The sequence below is a fragment of the Sinocyclocheilus rhinocerous genome, unplaced genomic scaffold, assembly GCF_001515625.1.
Source record: "Sinocyclocheilus rhinocerous isolate Xijiao unplaced genomic scaffold, SAMN03320098_v1.1 scaffold852, whole genome shotgun sequence".
In the NCBI taxonomy this organism is placed as follows: Eukaryota; Metazoa; Chordata; class Actinopteri; order Cypriniformes; family Cyprinidae; genus Sinocyclocheilus; species Sinocyclocheilus rhinocerous.
Window position 1 is genome coordinate 688,848 of NW_015626422.1, and position 18,583 is coordinate 707,430.

The 18,583-nt window shown below is 45.4% G+C and overlaps 2 protein-coding genes across 2 annotated transcripts in view; both read right to left on the reverse strand.

Annotated features, from left to right (window-relative positions):
* The window catches only part of ryr2a (ryanodine receptor 2a (cardiac)), a 114,337-nt gene extending 108,534 nt beyond the window's left edge, over positions 1 to 5,803 (reverse strand). The window contains exons 1-2 of the mRNA XM_016521655.1: positions 5,725 to 5,803; positions 4,346 to 4,643 (exon numbers count right to left, since the gene is read on the reverse strand). Of these exons, the coding sequence (XP_016377141.1) occupies positions 4,346 to 4,390 (45 nt within the window). The 5' untranslated portion in view covers positions 4,391 to 4,643; positions 5,725 to 5,803. The remainder of the gene's footprint in view (positions 1 to 4,345; positions 4,644 to 5,724) is intronic.
* A 520-nt stretch (positions 5,804 to 6,323) lies between these two features.
* mtr (5-methyltetrahydrofolate-homocysteine methyltransferase) overlaps positions 6,324 to 18,583 on the reverse strand; it is a 17,798-nt gene continuing 5,538 nt past the window's right edge. Inside the window, exons 11-26 of the mRNA XM_016521508.1 lie at positions 18,228 to 18,368; positions 17,419 to 17,508; positions 17,126 to 17,278; positions 16,661 to 16,768; positions 16,350 to 16,450; positions 15,465 to 15,532; positions 15,268 to 15,388; positions 14,277 to 14,358; positions 14,100 to 14,198; positions 13,933 to 14,008; positions 13,615 to 13,770; positions 13,342 to 13,538; positions 12,512 to 12,712; positions 7,788 to 7,980; positions 7,485 to 7,597; positions 6,324 to 6,890 (exon numbers count right to left, since the gene is read on the reverse strand). Coding sequence (XP_016376994.1) covers positions 6,804 to 6,890; positions 7,485 to 7,597; positions 7,788 to 7,980; positions 12,512 to 12,712; positions 13,342 to 13,538; positions 13,615 to 13,770; positions 13,933 to 14,008; positions 14,100 to 14,198; positions 14,277 to 14,358; positions 15,268 to 15,388; positions 15,465 to 15,532; positions 16,350 to 16,450; positions 16,661 to 16,768; positions 17,126 to 17,278; positions 17,419 to 17,508; positions 18,228 to 18,368 — 1,986 coding nt within the window. The 3' untranslated portion in view covers positions 6,324 to 6,803. The remainder of the gene's footprint in view (positions 6,891 to 7,484; positions 7,598 to 7,787; positions 7,981 to 12,511; positions 12,713 to 13,341; positions 13,539 to 13,614; positions 13,771 to 13,932; positions 14,009 to 14,099; positions 14,199 to 14,276; positions 14,359 to 15,267; positions 15,389 to 15,464; positions 15,533 to 16,349; positions 16,451 to 16,660; positions 16,769 to 17,125; positions 17,279 to 17,418; positions 17,509 to 18,227; positions 18,369 to 18,583) is intronic.

An 18,583-nucleotide genomic window follows, 5' to 3' on the forward strand; every position in this document is an offset into this window, starting at 1 on the left:
CGTGTCTGTGTCTGTTTGTGTGTGTACACTAGCCCTCGTGTCTGTGTGTGTGTACACTAGCCCCCGTGTGTGTGTGTGTACACTAGCCCTCGTGTCTGTGTGTGTACACTAGCCCTCGTGTCTGTGTGTATGTGTGTGTGTGTGTGTGTTTACACAGCATCTCTGAGCACATCCTGTTATAACAACACCACAAAGCCCATACAATAATACCCATTTATCATTCACTGCCGCCTGGCGTCACACACACACACAGCTGTATGTGAGTTGTGGGATGTTAATTGCGACAGTCACAGTGCAGCAGCAGCAGCAGCATCTGTCATTAACAAAAAGTCAAGAGCCAATTGAACAGTTGACTCTTATTGGCCAAACGAGCGCGTCACTACAGAGAATAGAGGATGCATACATGCAGCGCCGCTGAACAAACACACACACACACCTCGCTCCTGTTCACACACACTTCACAGGATGAACACATTCAGTGACAATCATAAATGATCTTCACTGAATCACAAATGAACCAACCGATCAGCTGGCTGCTCCAGTGACGAAACTAACAGCTGATCTGAGCAAATACTAGAGCTGATGGCGTTTCACACACACACACACACACACACACACACACACACTCACTCGCGACGGTCCAGCTGTTTAACAGAGACATGTAAACCAGCACAACAGCACTAACAACCCACTAGTTAACACTATAATCCGGTCAGATGGCCTGACTGATGATCAATGGTCACATGGCACACGCAGGTAAACAAAATATTTCACCTTTTTCATATTTTGTTTTATTTTGATGTTTTTATTACTTGATTTTGATTTTAATTTTATTTCAAATAAAAATAAAAAAAATTTTTTATTTTGATTTGCTTTTTTTACATTTATTTGTTTGTTTTATTCTGATCTCACAGCAGCAGTAAACACACACACACACACACACACACTCTTGTGCTGTGCTCGAACACCAGCACTACATCACAGTGACACCAGAGCGAGAAACTCCTCCTGTCTCTCTCTCTGTGTTTCGCTCTCTTAATTACACAGTAAATCAGACAGACCTGCAGTGACTCTATTAAACACACACACACAGCTCTCTACCCGCTGCACACTGGACGAGCAAACACACACACACACACTCTGCTCTGACGGCTCGAGACCGACATCACGGAGTTCCTCCACTCATCAGTGTTCACTACATAGAGACCTTCTTTCACTTCCACATGAAGCAGGTGTAATGTTCTGTCGTATTACATCAATAATCACTCAGTCGCGCTGCTGCTCTGAACGTCAGTCGTGTGATCACCTGCACGGCCCTACGGCCCAATCACAGCTCCGATGACACTCAGAAGAACCGTGAGTGTGATGTTATGAATCACATCGAACCCTGACAGCACACACTGTTCACCAGAGCCTCATTAACCAGCAAATTCATCACGGGAGCATGATGGTTATACCATGGTACTGAATGTTTACCATATTCATTCATTATTGTGGAACCTGAAAGAATACCGTGTTATTACACTCGAACTATGACACTTTTTGTTAGCAATATGAATTACAAATGCTGCCGAACAACAACCCTGACCAGAGGAATCAACATATGCTAATTAGCCACAATGTATCATTTACATATATGCTAATTAGATCACTCAAAGAAGTGTTTACAAAAACTGCTTCAAGAATCTGAATCATTAAACAACCAAAAACAAGCTATAGGAGTTGACTACAGAATTCACTATGTAATGGACTATAGAATCAACTATAGAGTTCCCTACAGAAATCACTAGAATTCATATACTGTATAATTCACTACAAAGTTTACTTACAGAATTCACTACAAAAATCACTATGTAATTGACTAATCGACTATAGAGTTCACTACAGAGTTAACTAGAATTCAATATATAATTCACAGTAGAGTTTACTATAATATTTACTACAGAATTCACTATAGTTTACTACAGAGTTCATTACAGAATTAACTGTAATTGACTATAGAATCGACTATAGAGTTCACTATAGAAATCACTAGAATTCCATATATAAGTCATTACTATATTTTCAATAGAATTCACTAGTTTATTACAGAATTAACTAGAGTTCATTACAGAATTAACTACAGATGTTCACTAGTGAATTCACTACAGAATTCACTATAGATTTCACTTTATAATTCACTATAGAATGCTCTAGAAGCTCCCTGATAAAAACATGTACATGTGGGTGAAATTAATAAAATCTTATATCAAGAAATAATTGACTTTCATTAATTTAAATCACAGTAATGATACACGTCATGATATAGTCATTGTATCAGTAAAGCTGCTTTGAAGCGATCATGAAAAGTGCTGCATAAATAAACCTGACTTGCCTTGTTAATCAAATTTCTGACATGAAACAATATTGAAATGCATGACAGATGCTGGCGGCTGCTATTGGCTGAAGCGGCTGGACAGGCGTCCAATCAGAGCGGCTCAACTCCACGTGGCCGTGGACAGTGAGGTCGTCTGCTTATGACATGACTGTTTGTTTCCAGGTCAGACTCACACTCTGAGCTCGACAGGAGGAGAGAGAGACAGACAGAGAGACAGACAGCGCCGCGCTCCTCTGCTCATTTATCTTCCCTCTCGATTATGTAACAGGAGAATCTTATCAAATATTAATGTTGTGTGGAGAGAGAGAGACAGAAGAGAGAAAGCAGGCAGTTCGACGCTCTCGTTGTGGTTACAAAATCTCTTTCCCAGGTTACACTGCAAGACTCCAGTCTGTAAGATTACATCACAGCGTCGCCACACGGTTTGCATGAGATGTGAACATGTGCGGCTCATGATCCGCCTCGAAACGCAACGAAGAGGATGCTTAATGAAAGTCGCTTTGGATAAAAGCATCTGCTAAATGCAGAAATGTAACTGTAAGACCAGTAAGAGTTTCTGTATTGTAACATTAAACACATGTTTACTACAGTCAGCCTCAGTGCTTTATTTATGAGTTTGTAATTTTTGCATCAAAGCAATAATTCATGATGATTCAAATCAACAAATGATTCATGGAGAATTTTTAAATAAGTTTTTTTAATTACATATATATGTGTGTATGTGTGAGTGTGTGTGTGTGTATGTGTGTATGTGTGTGTGTGTGTGTGTATAAACAATTCAAGGAAAATTTTGATTGATGTTTTAAATAAAAAAAATCCATATTATATGTATATATACACACATATATAAATTATGATGATACAATAACGTCACAATGCAAAAAATTATGCTAGGTTTTCTTTTTTGTTCATTATTCCTGAGGTGAATATGATCCAGACGTGTGCTGGCAGGTTTCCTGAGATGCGGTTCTTCAGATGCATCATCATATCCAGCGCATGCCGTTACAGTGATCGGAGTGTGTTCATTATTACACCATAACACACACACACACACTGGACTCAGTCCCGTCTAACCTGCACTGCATTGAGCCGAAGGGGTGGAGGGGGGAATCAATGCCGTTTTCAACATGTAATGCTTGCTAATGATTTTCTGCTGGTTTACTGAAGGCGACAGTGAAGGCGCTTCTATCTATTCATCAGGGTGATTTGGGTGTTTTTGTGCTGCTGGAACAACAATCAACGGATCGATTGTGGGCAGAACTGATGCATGAGGTTCTAGACGGACCAAAGTCCACACAAACACGGCGATGCTGCAAACATCTGCACTGACGACACTCATGAATGCAAAGAAGCCACAGCAATACGACCTCACCTTGTTATTATTATTGATCACAAACAGTTATTCATATCAGCCCTGTACCATCATCACAACAATGACAGATTCCTAAACTCTGCATTTGATATATTTGGTTACACACATGACTGCTTAACACCTGTCACCTATAATCAATACAATTCGCATCCAATCATCTGTATTGTTCCTGTAGTTCTTCTAATGTCCTGTGTTTGCTGTATCATCTGTGATTCAGTGACTGTTAATGCAGCACATTCCCACACTGATCAATAACGCCTCTATTAATGCTTACTGTACTGAATCAATCAATCATTCGGTTCATTTGAATAATCTGCAGCATTTATGCAGCATAACATCACAGTAATCACAGAGCGTCTGCAGTGGAGCTCTACATTGACTTCATTAGGACTGCAGCTGACATACGCACTGCATTCGCCTTCATAAGCGCTCATAACGCGCGCTCGGTTTCCTCACACCCACGTTCAATAGCGCGAGCGCAGAGAACCGGACGGAAGCCGGTGACTCCCGCAGCATCAGCACCACTGCATCAGCACCGCATCTCTCACACACACACACACACACACACACACACACAGGCCAGCGCGGGTACTCACGGTCCGTAAGAACTGGATCTCATCTTCGGCTTCGCCGTCCGTCATGGTTCGGCGCGGGTTCGGAGCCTCTCACCGGACAGATGAAGCTCTCAGGCGGCGGCGGTGGCGGCTCTGATGCGGGTGTAACGGGTGTCTCCTGCCGCGTTCTCATTGGATGGCTGACATACTCAGAGGGCGGGGCTATGCAGATGAGCGTGCGGTGAGAGTGCGGCGGGCAGCGCGCCCTCTGCTGGATGACCGTTAAAACCGTTACAGCATCGAGCAGCGCCATCACGAGGACACCAGAGCAAACACGACTCTATCCGTGTAAAACATTTTAAAAAAGCATTTAAAAAAATGTTGAGGTAAACTAAAGTAAACGAATATGTTCATGAATATTAAACGAACCTGCAGATTCTCTGGTTTAAGCAGAATGACTCACAGTCGCGCTGTTCTACGGAACCAACAACAGCACGAGTATCAGTTTTCTTACAACAGAACAATAAAGAAGAACTTTATATCGAGTAACTTACATTTCAGACATAAGTTTTCCAGTTCCACAGCAGAGCAGAAGATCTACAAGACACCAAACCGCAACTAAGGACTGTGAGCCGTTAGAGCGGGAAAATTAGCGCGGGATTTAAAAAAAATAGGGTTCCTGAGTTAACGAAGCTAATAATAAATAAAATTAAGAAATTAGAAATAAAAAGTTAAAATAAAATGTAGTAAAAAAAAAAAAACGATCAAAATAATAAAAATATTTGTTAATTAATATTTATACCTGCATGTCAGTGTCACGTGACCAACTGACAGCCTCGAACATGTTAATGTTGATAAATTGAAACATTAACATAAAATCCCAAATTTACTTTAGCACGAACGTTTAATACCTAAATTAACATTTAATGCATGTATGAAATATAAACTGATACCAGTGTTACTGTTTTTGGCTAATAACCAATGTAATATTATCATTTTAATACTGTAAGTCCTACAGATTTTGTTTATAAGAAAAAAACAAGCCCCAGTATCTGTTCTACATGGACTCATTAGGCTGTAAGGGACAGTAGAAACGATGGATGTCATAGAAAAATGCAAAAATTAACTGCTTCCAAACTCTGTCCTATTAATAAAACACTAATACTGACTAATGTGTGCACTAATATACCATTTACAAATTCACCAATACAGAAAATCTGAATACATAAATTTAAATCTGGGGAGAAGTCATTCCATAATATGCATGTATACATTAGTATTTCTGACACACATTTCCATTTTATGAATCACAAGTGCCATTAAGATAACTATTTTACATTTGGAAAATGTGAGCATGAACTAAACCTGAGCTTCTTCAGCTTCAATCTGACCCAAATGACCAATGACCCTCATCTACTAACCTGAATAAATTAGATTTAGAATTCCATATTTTCACTGTGGTCTCAAACTTTTGAATGCACTTGTGTGTGTGTGTGTCTGAGGGGGTGTGAGTGTTTGTGTGAGTGAGTGAGTGTGTGTGAGTGAGTGAGTGAGTGAGTGAGTGAGTGAGTGTGTGTGTCTGAGGAGTGTTTGTGTGAGTGTGCGTGTTTGAGTGAGAGTGTGTGTTTGTGTGAGAGTGTGAGTGTTTGTGTGAGTGTGTGTGTGCGCGTGTCTGAGGGTGTGTGTGTGTGTGTGAAAGTGAGCAACACAAAGTGATTAATGACTATTTTAAACACATTCTCCTTAATGTGAATATATTTACACACTCATAATCACCAAACACAGAGTTTTGATTTAATGCCAGTTTATCTGAAAATATAGAAAGCACATCTTTCAATGTTCATCTTAACAGATGTCAAATTATCAATTTCACTCATTTTTTCCTCAGTTAAGTAAAATTAACAAACTGAAATAGATCCTAAAACCAAAATAAAACAGCAGGATTGTGCGTTACATTTAAAGCACCATACTGAATAAGTGGTCCTTATGATTTTCATGCCACCGTCTAATATTAATACTAAAACTGACCGTTTGCTCTTATGGACCTCATTTATGTCAATTTAAACCGTCAAACCTACAGGAAGACACACAGAGAGAGAGTTAAATGACAGACGTCACTGAATTTACTCTGTTGACCGTCTAGTGACTTCAGGAACTGAAACCTGATCAGTTTAAACGATGAAATCACAATCAAAGAGAAATGATTAAAGGATCTGCTGGAGTCTGTAAGTTCGGCTGGTCTTTTGTACTATTATTTTCTTCAAATATCATAAGAAATCAATTTATAAAACCCACAGGCCTAAAAATAAAATAAGTGCTTGTCACGGTTTTATTAAAAATAGAAATGTAATTAAAAGCAGCGCTCTAGATGGCACCTCTGTAGTGTAAAGATAAAAGTGTTTTTTGGACCCTTTGATATTAAAATCCCTAATCTGGTCCAAAACCATCAAAACAAAATGAGTTTTCTCTGCAGTGTCGTCCTGATCCGAGTGGTTTAGCATCAGTCGGTGTCATAGCCCAGGATCGGACCCAACCAGCGCTCCACCTCCGACACCTCCATCTGCCTCCTGTGAGCGTAATCCTCCACCTGATGACAAACACAGAGAGAGAGACGGAGCTCACACATCTGCATTATTCAGTCTTGCAATCACACAAATAACTGGCCACATCATTTCTGACCCTGGAGCACAAAACAATAAGCTATAAATAAATAAATAAGCTTTCCATTGATGTAAGGTTTGTTAGGAGAGGACAATATTTGGCTGAGATACAACTATTTGAAAATCTGGAATCTGAGGGTGCAAAAAAATCTAAAAATTGAGAAAATCATCTTTAAAGTTGTTCAAATGAAGTTCTTAATGCATATTACTAATCAAAAATTAAGTTTTGATATATTTACGGTAGGAAATGTACAAAATATCTTCATGGAACATGATCTTATCTTAATATCCTAATGATTTTTGGCATAAAAGAAAAATCTATAATTTTGACCCATACAATGTATTGTTGGCTATTGCTACAAATATACCCCAGCGATTGGTTTTGTGCTCCAGGGACACAGATGGAATTGGGTGAAAATTTGTCATCGTTCTGGGAAAACCACTTCCTTAATCTGATTGGTGAATGCTTCCTTTGAGGAAGAGAGGAGTCTGGATGGTCTGGTTAAACGTGAGGTTCATACCTGCTCTTTAGTGATTTTACCCACAGCGAAATAGCAGGATTTGGGGTTGGAGAAATACAGGCCGGATACGGAAGCAGCAGGAGTCATGGCCAGAGACTCCGTCAGACCGATACCTGCAGGAGAACATGAAGAGACGCGCCGAGATGCTTTATGATGGAGACACGCTCAGATCCCTTCATCACAGGGACAGAGACATCTAAGCAACCTCATCACTTAATCTAGAAATCAGTTTCTGGAAGGAAATGTAAGCGTTTAAAGGCTGCTCGATTCTAACATTCTCTGAATCGATTTGTTTCCTCTCACCGGTTTTCTCCTGTATGTCTGCGAGTTTCCACATGGTGCGTTTCTCGGTGTGGTCGGGCTGGCTGGGGTATCCTGCGGCCGGACGGATCCCTTCATACCGCAGCCGGTGCAGGTCAGACGCCAGCAGATCCTCCTCACAGCTGTAACCCCACAGATCCCTGCGCACACGAGCGTGCAGCTCCTCCGCGAACGCCTGCCGCAAACACACAACACACACTCAAACTCAACACCAGCACTGCAGATACATGCCTCACAGGTCAGTCAGACGGTCTCCTCCTGCGTGAAGACCGTTCACAGCAAGAACAATAACCAGCAAGTTTTAATAATCACTATGAGCATGGTGACTCATTATAATGTTTAGTGTGTGTTTGTGTGTGTGTGTGAGAGAGAGTGTGTGTGTGTGAGAGAGAGAGTAAGTGAGTGTGAGTGTGTGAGTGAGTGTGTGTGTCTGTGTGTGTGTGTGTGAGAGAGAGAGTCTCGTGTGTGGTGTGTGTATGTGAGAGAGAGTCTCGTGTGTGGTGGGTGTGTGTGAGAGAGGGTCTCGTGTGTGGTGTGTGTGAGAGAGAGAGTCTCGTGGGTGGTGTGTGTGTGAGAGAGAGAGAGTCTCGTGTGTGGAGTGTGTGCGAGAGAGAGAGTCTCGTGTGTGGAGTGTGTGCGAGAGAGAGAGTCTCGTGTGTGGAGTGTGTGCGAGAGAGAGAGTCTCGTGTGTGGAGTGTGTGCGAGAGAGAGAGTCTCGTGTGTGGAGTGTGTGCGAGAGAGAGAGTCTCGTGTGTGGAGTGTGTGCGAGAGAGAGAGTCTCGTGTGTGGAGTGTGTGCGAGAGAGAGAGTCTCGTGTGTGGAGTGTGTGCGAGAGAGAGAGTCTCGTGTGTGGAGTGTGTGCGAGAGAGAGAGTCTCGTGTGTGGAGTGTGTGCGAGAGAGAGAGTCTCGTGTGTGGAGTGTGTGCGAGAGAGAGAGTCTCGTGTGTGGAGTGTGTGCGAGAGAGAGAGTCTCGTGTGTGGAGTGTGTGCGAGAGAGAGAGTCTCGTGTGTGGAGTGTGTGCGAGAGAGAGAGTCTCGTGTGTGGAGTGTGTGCGAGAGAGAGAGTCTCGTGTGTGGAGTGTGTGCGAGAGAGAGAGTCTCGTGTGTGGAGTGTGTGCGAGAGAGAGAGTCTCGTGTGTGGAGTGTGTGCGAGAGAGAGAGTCTCGTGTGTGGAGTGTGTGCGAGAGAGAGAGTCTCGTGTGTGGAGTGTGTGCGAGAGAGAGAGTCTCGTGTGTGGAGTGTGTGCGAGAGAGAGAGTCTCGTGTGTGGAGTGTGTGCGAGAGAGAGAGTCTCGTGTGTGGAGTGTGTGCGAGAGAGAGAGTCTCGTGTGTGGAGTGTGTGCGAGAGAGAGAGTCTCGTGTGTGGAGTGTGTGCGAGAGAGAGAGTCTCGTGTGTGGAGTGTGTGCGAGAGAGAGAGTCTCGTGTGTGGAGTGTGTGCGAGAGAGAGAGTCTCGTGTGTGGAGTGTGTGCGAGAGAGAGAGTCTCGTGTGTGGAGTGTGTGCGAGAGAGAGAGTCTCGTGTGTGGAGTGTGTGCGAGAGAGAGAGTCTCGTGTGTGGAGTGTGTGCGAGAGAGAGAGTCTCGTGTGTGGAGTGTGTGCGAGAGAGAGAGTCTCGTGTGTGGAGTGTGTGCGAGAGAGAGAGTCTCGTGTGTGGAGTGTGTGCGAGAGAGAGAGTCTCGTGTGTGGAGTGTGTGCGAGAGAGAGAGTCTCGTGTGTGGAGTGTGTGCGAGAGAGAGAGTCTCGTGTGTGGAGTGTGTGCGAGAGAGAGAGTCTCGTGTGTGGAGTGTGTGCGAGAGAGAGAGTCTCGTGTGTGGAGTGTGTGCGAGAGAGAGAGTCTCGTGTGTGGAGTGTGTGCGAGAGAGAGAGTCTCGTGTGTGGAGTGTGTGCGAGAGAGAGAGTCTCGTGTGTGGAGTGTGTGCGAGAGAGAGAGTCTCGTGTGTGGAGTGTGTGCGAGAGAGAGAGTCTCGTGTGTGGAGTGTGTGCGAGAGAGAGAGTCTCGTGTGTGGAGTGTGTGCGAGAGAGAGAGTCTCGTGTGTGGAGTGTGTGCGAGAGAGAGAGTCTCGTGTGTGGAGTGTGTGCGAGAGAGAGAGTCTCGTGTGTGGAGTGTGTGCGAGAGAGAGAGTCTCGTGTGTGGAGTGTGTGCGAGAGAGAGAGTCTCGTGTGTGGAGTGTGTGCGAGAGAGAGAGTCTCGTGTGTGGAGTGTGTGCGAGAGAGAGAGTCTCGTGTGTGGAGTGTGTGCGAGAGAGAGAGTCTCGTGTGTGGAGTGTGTGCGAGAGAGAGAGTCTCGTGTGTGGAGTGTGTGCGAGAGAGAGAGTCTCGTGTGTGGAGTGTGTGCGAGAGAGAGAGTCTCGTGTGTGGAGTGTGTGCGAGAGAGAGAGTCTCGTGTGTGGAGTGTGTGCGAGAGAGAGAGTCTCGTGTGTGGAGTGTGTGCGAGAGAGAGAGTCTCGTGTGTGGAGTGTGTGCGAGAGAGAGAGTCTCGTGTGTGGAGTGTGTGCGAGAGAGAGAGTCTCGTGTGTGGAGTGTGTGCGAGAGAGAGAGTCTCGTGTGTGGAGTGTGTGCGAGAGAGAGAGTCTCGTGTGTGGAGTGTGTGCGAGAGAGAGAGTCTCGTGTGTGGAGTGTGTGCGAGAGAGAGAGTCTCGTGTGTGGAGTGTGTGCGAGAGAGAGAGTCTCGTGTGTGGAGTGTGTGCGAGAGAGAGAGTCTCGTGTGTGGAGTGTGTGCGAGAGAGAGAGTCTCGTGTGTGGAGTGTGTGCGAGAGAGAGAGTCTCGTGTGTGGAGTGTGTGCGAGAGAGAGAGTCTCGTGTGTGGAGTGTGTGCGAGAGAGAGAGTCTCGTGTGTGGAGTGTGTGCGAGAGAGAGAGTCTCGTGTGTGGAGTGTGTGCGAGAGAGAGAGTCTCGTGTGTGGAGTGTGTGCGAGAGAGAGAGTCTCGTGTGTGGAGTGTGTGCGAGAGAGAGAGTCTCGTGTGTGGAGTGTGTGCGAGAGAGAGAGTCTCGTGTGTGGAGTGTGTGCGAGAGAGAGAGTCTCGTGTGTGGAGTGTGTGCGAGAGAGAGAGTCTCGTGTGTGGAGTGTGTGCGAGAGAGAGAGTCTCGTGTGTGGAGTGTGTGCGAGAGAGAGAGTCTCGTGTGTGGAGTGTGTGCGAGAGAGAGAGTCTCGTGTGTGGAGTGTGTGCGAGAGAGAGAGTCTCGTGTGTGGAGTGTGTGCGAGAGAGAGAGTCTCGTGTGTGGAGTGTGTGCGAGAGAGAGAGTCTCGTGTGTGGAGTGTGTGCGAGAGAGAGAGTCTCGTGTGTGGAGTGTGTGCGAGAGAGAGAGTCTCGTGTGTGGAGTGTGTGCGAGAGAGAGAGTCTCGTGTGTGGAGTGTGTGCGAGAGAGAGAGTCTCGTGTGTGGAGTGTGTGCGAGAGAGAGAGTCTCGTGTGTGGAGTGTGTGCGAGAGAGAGAGTCTCGTGTGTGGAGTGTGTGCGAGAGAGAGAGTCTCGTGTGTGGAGTGTGTGCGAGAGAGAGAGTCTCGTGTGTGGAGTGTGTGCGAGAGAGAGAGTCTCGTGTGTGGAGTGTGTGCGAGAGAGAGAGTCTCGTGTGTGGAGTGTGTGCGAGAGAGAGAGTCTCGTGTGTGGAGTGTGTGCGAGAGAGAGAGTCTCGTGTGTGGAGTGTGTGCGAGAGAGAGAGTCTCGTGTGTGGAGTGTGTGCGAGAGAGAGAGTCTCGTGTGTGGAGTGTGTGCGAGAGAGAGAGTCTCGTGTGTGGAGTGTGTGCGAGAGAGAGAGTCTCGTGTGTGGAGTGTGTGCGAGAGAGAGAGTCTCGTGTGTGGAGTGTGTGCGAGAGAGAGAGTCTCGTGTGTGGAGTGTGTGCGAGAGAGAGAGTCTCGTGTGTGGAGTGTGTGCGAGAGAGAGAGTCTCGTGTGTGGAGTGTGTGCGAGAGAGAGAGTCTCGTGTGTGGAGTGTGTGCGAGAGAGAGAGTCTCGTGTGTGGAGTGTGTGCGAGAGAGAGAGTCTCGTGTGTGGAGTGTGTGCGAGAGAGAGAGTCTCGTGTGTGGAGTGTGTGCGAGAGAGAGAGTCTCGTGTGTGGAGTGTGTGCGAGAGAGAGAGTCTCGTGTGTGGAGTGTGTGCGAGAGAGAGAGTCTCGTGTGTGGAGTGTGTGCGAGAGAGAGAGTCTCGTGTGTGGAGTGTGTGCGAGAGAGAGAGTCTCGTGTGTGGAGTGTGTGCGAGAGAGAGAGTCTCGTGTGTGGAGTGTGTGCGAGAGAGAGAGTCTCGTGTGTGGAGTGTGTGCGAGAGAGAGAGTCTCGTGTGTGGAGTGTGTGCGAGAGAGAGAGTCTCGTGTGTGGAGTGTGTGCGAGAGAGAGAGTCTCGTGTGTGGAGTGTGTGCGAGAGAGAGAGTCTCGTGTGTGGAGTGTGTGCGAGAGAGAGAGTCTCGTGTGTGGAGTGTGTGCGAGAGAGAGAGTCTCGTGTGTGGAGTGTGTGCGAGAGAGAGAGTCTCGTGTGTGGAGTGTGTGCGAGAGAGAGAGTCTCGTGTGTGGAGTGTGTGCGAGAGAGAGAGTCTCGTGTGTGGAGTGTGTGCGAGAGAGAGAGTCTCGTGTGTGGAGTGTGTGCGAGAGAGAGAGTCTCGTGTGTGGAGTGTGTGCGAGAGAGAGAGTCTCGTGTGTGGAGTGTGTGCGAGAGAGAGAGTCTCGTGTGTGGTGTGTGTGTGTGTGTGTGTGTGTGTGTGTGAGAGAGTGTGTGTACCTCAACGAGTCGGTCCGCCAGGGCTTTGACCATGATGCTGCTGTAATCGTCTCCCTGCTGCTGAAACTTCTGACTGAGTTCTTCTGCTCCAAACACGGACACGGCGAACAGACCCACGTAATCCTGAACGCCGCTGCCACGAGGAGCCACGAAATCAGACAGACACAGGTACGGCTCGGAGCTCGCAGAGTCCTTCTCCGCCTGCAGGACATCATCAGCAGCAAACATCACAATTATTTAATGCATGTCTTCACACTGCTCGATTATTGTGGTCAGGGCTGGGCTATTAATCAAATTTTACTTTTAATTACAATATTGGAGATTATGAAAACAAGATAATTATTTTTGATGCAATTTATTTATATTTTATATTTATTTGTGTGTGTGCACATAAATTAATTCATGTTTTATATTTTAATTATACATATTTTATAATGTATATACTGTATATGATAAAAGAATATATAATATTATATTTTATGTGTATTTTATATTATATATTTTATTTGTTTTTTAGTTGCTCCACTGTTAAAAAGTTTTTATTTTATGCAATTTTACATGTAATAAATGCATGATGTTTCCAAAAAGTCAATGAGTAATAATAATAATAATAATAATGATGATGATCGCAATATTGACCAAATGAATAGTGATTATGTTTTGTGCCATAATCCAGCAGCCCTAATTGTTGTCCCATCTAAATCAGATCCATCCAGCACATAAAGACACTTAACTGTGATTGGTCACGTTACATGTCAATCATACGGTCTCTTCCAGTGCAAGTGGTCAGAGTGAGCAGCACAACACCTGTCTGTGATCACTGGTCTCACCTGCTGTCGGAGGCCGTAGAAGGTGGCGACAGGTGTGGCGGTTTGTGTCGTGACATCATCAGCGTACAGGTGGATGTCATCGCCGTCACTCTGAGCGGCCCAGAATCCCACGAGTCCACGGGCCTGCAGTCCTCGGCTGTCAATCAACCGGTTCAGCAGCTTCAAAGCGTCATCATGCACACGCAGCGCTTCCCCTCCTGAAACACACGCGTGAGACACGTCACGCTGACCTCTGACCCCCCGTGCAACGCTACTGCAGTGAGTCAGACGCACCCACGGTTTTGTCGTTGAATATTTTGGGATATCCGCGGTTGGGGTATTTCCCCCGCAGCTGCCACACGTCAAAGAACGGCTTCCAGTCGATGAAGTCCAGCAGCTTACGCAGGTCATACGTGTCAAACACACGTGTGCCCAAGAACTGCGGCCGCACTGCAGACAAAACACAATGATGGACTTAACAAACCAAGCTGAAGTGACATTTCTGCTTCACAACCCATGACTGACTTAGTGACTCTATGTGCACATACTAATCACACACAGCGGTTTTAAGTTCGGTTAGAGACTAGTTGAGCAGGGTTGAGGTAGTGATACCTGGTCTGGGTTGAGAGAGCCAGTCGATATGGAGGCCTTTCTCTCGAGCTCGACTCAGAGACAAGAACCGTCGGTCCTGCAGGAAACACATCAGCGTCAGCTCTCACTTCCTAATAAACCAGCTGCTTTATGAAGAGGTCACTAACAGGATCATGTGACCGTCAGACCTTCAGTGAGTCGTAGTGATCCTGTCGGATGTCTTCATACTCCTCCCGGATCTCCTCGAAAAAATCCTCGCGGATGCCTTCATCCAGCAGCTGAGAGCACTGCAGACACACAGTCATCATCATCATCATCAGATGTTTTTAGCTGCTGCTGTATAAAGACACAGACAGGCGTCTCACCACTACTACACTGCGGGACGCGTCGAGAACGTGAACCACGGGAGAGCTGTACCGCGGGGCGATTTTCACCGCAGTGTGAGTCCTGTCACAACACACACACACACACACCATACAGCCATTACATGATATTCAGTATTTGTATATTTACTGTAAAGTGGTTTCAATGGATGATTTTATGTTTTTGAATTATCAGTTCAACCACAGTAACTGCAGCTGAATACATTCAATACGGTAAAAACCTAAAATAATCAAGACTCTTTTTTGCTAAATAAACATAATAATAAGATACTCTCTAAAACAACTCAGTCATTTGAAAAACAGAATTTAAAATGAGCATTAGTGTAATTAACAGACACATTTGTGACCCTGGAGCACAAAACCAGTCATAAAAGGTCAATTTTTGATAAATTGAGATTAATGCATCTGTGTGCATCTGAAAGCTGAATAAATAATCTTTCCATTGATGTATGGTTTGTTAGGATCGGACAATATTTGGCTGAGATACAACTATTTGAAAATCTGGAATCTGAGGGTGCAAAAAAATCTGAATATTGAGAAAATCATCTTTAAAGTTGTTCAAATGAAGTTCTTAGCAATGCATATTACTAATCAAAAATTAAGTTTTGATATATTTACGGTAGGAAATTTACAAAATATCTTCATGGAACATGATCTTTACTTAATATCCTAATGATTTTTGGCATAAAAGAAAAATGGATAATTTTGACCCATACAATGTATTGTTGGCTATTGCTACAAATATACCCCAGCGACTTAACACTGCTTTTGTGCTGCAGGCTCACATTTAGGAGGAATGATGACATTGATTCAGTCAAACATTATAAAAATGCCACAGACTTTCATGAATTATTCTGAGTGATGATGGAAATGAATCACAATCTTTACAAGAGTTAATGGCTAAATAAAAACTGCATAAATGTTGAAGTTTATCATGTAAGCGCATGGTGAAAATCCACTGAATGTGTCGTACTTTGACGTTGTGGCTCCACCGATCAGCAGAGGAGTCTTCAAGCCCAGACGCTCCATTTCTTTGGCAACATGAATCATTTCGTCCAGTGAAGGCGTGATGAGACCCGACAGGCCGATGATGTCTACAGACAGAGAGCGTTACACATGTGAAGAGTCCTTCAGTGAGGAGAACATCAGCCGAGAGCCGCAGAAACTGACCTGCTTTGTTGTGAATGGCCTCCCGCAGGATCCTGTCGCAGGGAATCATCACTCCCAGATCAATGACCCTGAGACGACACACACACACACACGGTTGTGTTAGAGTGACTGCTGGCAGCGTTTACCCGTCTGACATCAAACACCTGCAGCTGTTAGCGTCTGAAGAGCCACTTAACACCAGCGTACAGACAGACACTCTCAATCACACACCAGCAGCAACTCACACACACACACACACACACACACACACACACACACACGGTCGTGTTAGAGTGACTGATGGCAGCGTTTACCCGTCTGACATCAAACACCTGCAGCTGTTAGCGTCTGAAGAGCCACTTAACACCAGCGTACAGACAGACACTCTCAATCACACACCAGCAGCAACTCACACACACACACACTCTCTCACACAAACGCACACACACACACTCACACACTCTCTCCCTCTCACACACGCACACACTCTCACACGCACACACTCCCACACGCACACACTCTCGCACACTCACACTCTCTCTCACACACACACACTCACACACTCTCTCTCTCACACACACACACACACTCTCATGCACACACTCTCACACACACTCACACGCACACGCGCACACTCTCACACGCACACGCACACACTCTCACACGCACACACTCACACGCGCGCACTCTCACGCGCGCACTCTCACACGCGCACTCTCACACGCGCACACTCACACGCGCACACTCACACACGCGCACACACTCTCACACGCACTCTCACACGCGCACACACTCTCACACGCGCACACACACCCTCACACGCACACTCACTCTCACACGCACACACACTCTCACACGCACACTCTCACACACACACACACTCTCACGTCAGTATCTCAGACTCACCGGAAGTTGTTGCATCCCAACACGACACCTACGATGTTTTTTCCAATATCATGAACGTCTCCCTTCACGGTGGCCAGCAGAACCGTCCCCTGATACGGGTCCTGGAGAACAAAACAAGCTTCCGTAAGTCTGAGCAGATCTTCATGCGAGCCACAGACCAGCTGAACTGAGAGAACATCATTCTGCACACGCGTGATCAGATCACCAGACTCCTCTGGCTTCAGTGAGAGCTCAAGAGTTATTCATGTGTAAATCTGTGCAGAGCTTCACTATTATAAACCACACGGATCTCTTGTGAGGAGAGAACTCACCACGTCCTCAGTAGAGCCGGAGGCGGACATCATCTGCTCCCGCTCCTTCTCCATGAAGGGAATCAGATGACCGACAGCTTTCTTCATCACACGGGCCGATTTGATCACCTGACGACACACAAACACAGACACCAGACCTGTAAAGACTCTATTTACTGTCTAAACTCATGTTCCTGCTCTTATTCTCAATATTTCATCAGTTACTCTAGAAAATCTAAGTTTATAATCTTGCATCAATGAACCCTCTCAAAAAATAAAGCCCAAAAGGGGAATTTAGCAGCATTTTTTCATAATGTGAAGCACGTTTTAATAATCAAAGGAACATTTTTCTACTATAGAGAACCTTTTGTGGAATGAAAAGATTCCATGGATGTTAAAGGATCTTGGCCCTCACTCCACATCTTCAGCTTCTCTGCTGAAGCTCCTCGATATGAATCGGTGACATCCTCAGTGATTTTCTGTTACCTGAGGTAGGAACATCTTCCCGGCTCCAAACAGATCTCCGACGGTCTTCATGCCGTTCATGAGCGGGCCCTCGATGACGCGCAGGGGTCGGGGATAGCGGTCGGTCTGAGCACGCGCCTCCTCCGTGTCCTCCACCACATACTTCTCTATACCCTGAGAACACATTCACAGCACTTTACACACGTCTGCTGATCTTCCATCACGCTGGAGACTTACGTTCTGAAACCGTGTTGAAATAGCACTCAAATGTGTCTCAAACGAGTGCAGCACGAGTGTGTGTTCATGGCTCTGACCTTGACGAGCGCGTACTCCAGCCGCTCCTCCACACTGGCCAGCCTCCACTCGTCCGTCTGAATCACTTTCTTCCCTCCTTTAGTGTGATTCTACATCGACCACAGCAGAAACACACACGACAACATGAGGAACACAGACCTGTTACAGCGCAGGTTAAATCAACACAATCCAACAAATCATCCAATTAAAACAGTTAGAAAAGATTTCTATTTTAAATAAATGCTGCTCTTTGTAACTTTTTATTCATCAAAGAATCCTGAAAAAGTATCACAGGTTCCTAAAAAATATTAAGCAGCAAAACAGTTTCCAACATCGATAATAAATCAGAATATTAGAATGATTTCTGAAGATCATGTGACACTGAAGACTGGAGTAATGATGCTGAAAATACAGCTGCGCATCACAGAAATACATTACAGTTGAACAGAGATTCACATAGAAAACAGTTATTTTAAATGGTAATAATATTTCACAATATTACTGTTTTTTCTGTATTTTTGGTTAAATAAATGCAGCCTTGATGAGCAGAAGAGACTCCTTTAAAAAAAATCTTACCGATCCCAAACTTCTGAACAGCAGTGTATATTCAGAATATCTACTATATATTATAATTTGGGTTCATATAAACAACTTTCAGTATATGAAATCCGACTGGATTCATTCTGAATGACAGAATATAAACACACCTCCTGCTTCACGTTTTTGCCCCTAATAACTGACTCCATTAAGATCAAGACAGGCTGTTTGTTACGGTTTTGTCCAGAGACCGAGAGTGCTGGTTTAGACCAGGCCGGCTCTGGTTCTGTACCTGTGCGTACAGCAGGAGCTTCTCCGTGGCCTCTGGGTCTCGGTTCCAGATGATGTTCTCACACAGCAGCAGCAGCTCTTTATCGATGTCGTCATACACCGGCAGATTACCAGCGTTCACGATTCCCATGTCCATGCCGTCCTGAACACAGAGACACACACACACACAGACAGAGACACACACAGACACTCTCACACACACACAGACACAGAGACACACACAGACACTCTCACACACACACACACACACACACACACACACACTCACACACACACACACACACACACACACACACACAGACACACACACACACACACACACACACAGACACACACACACACACACACACCCACACA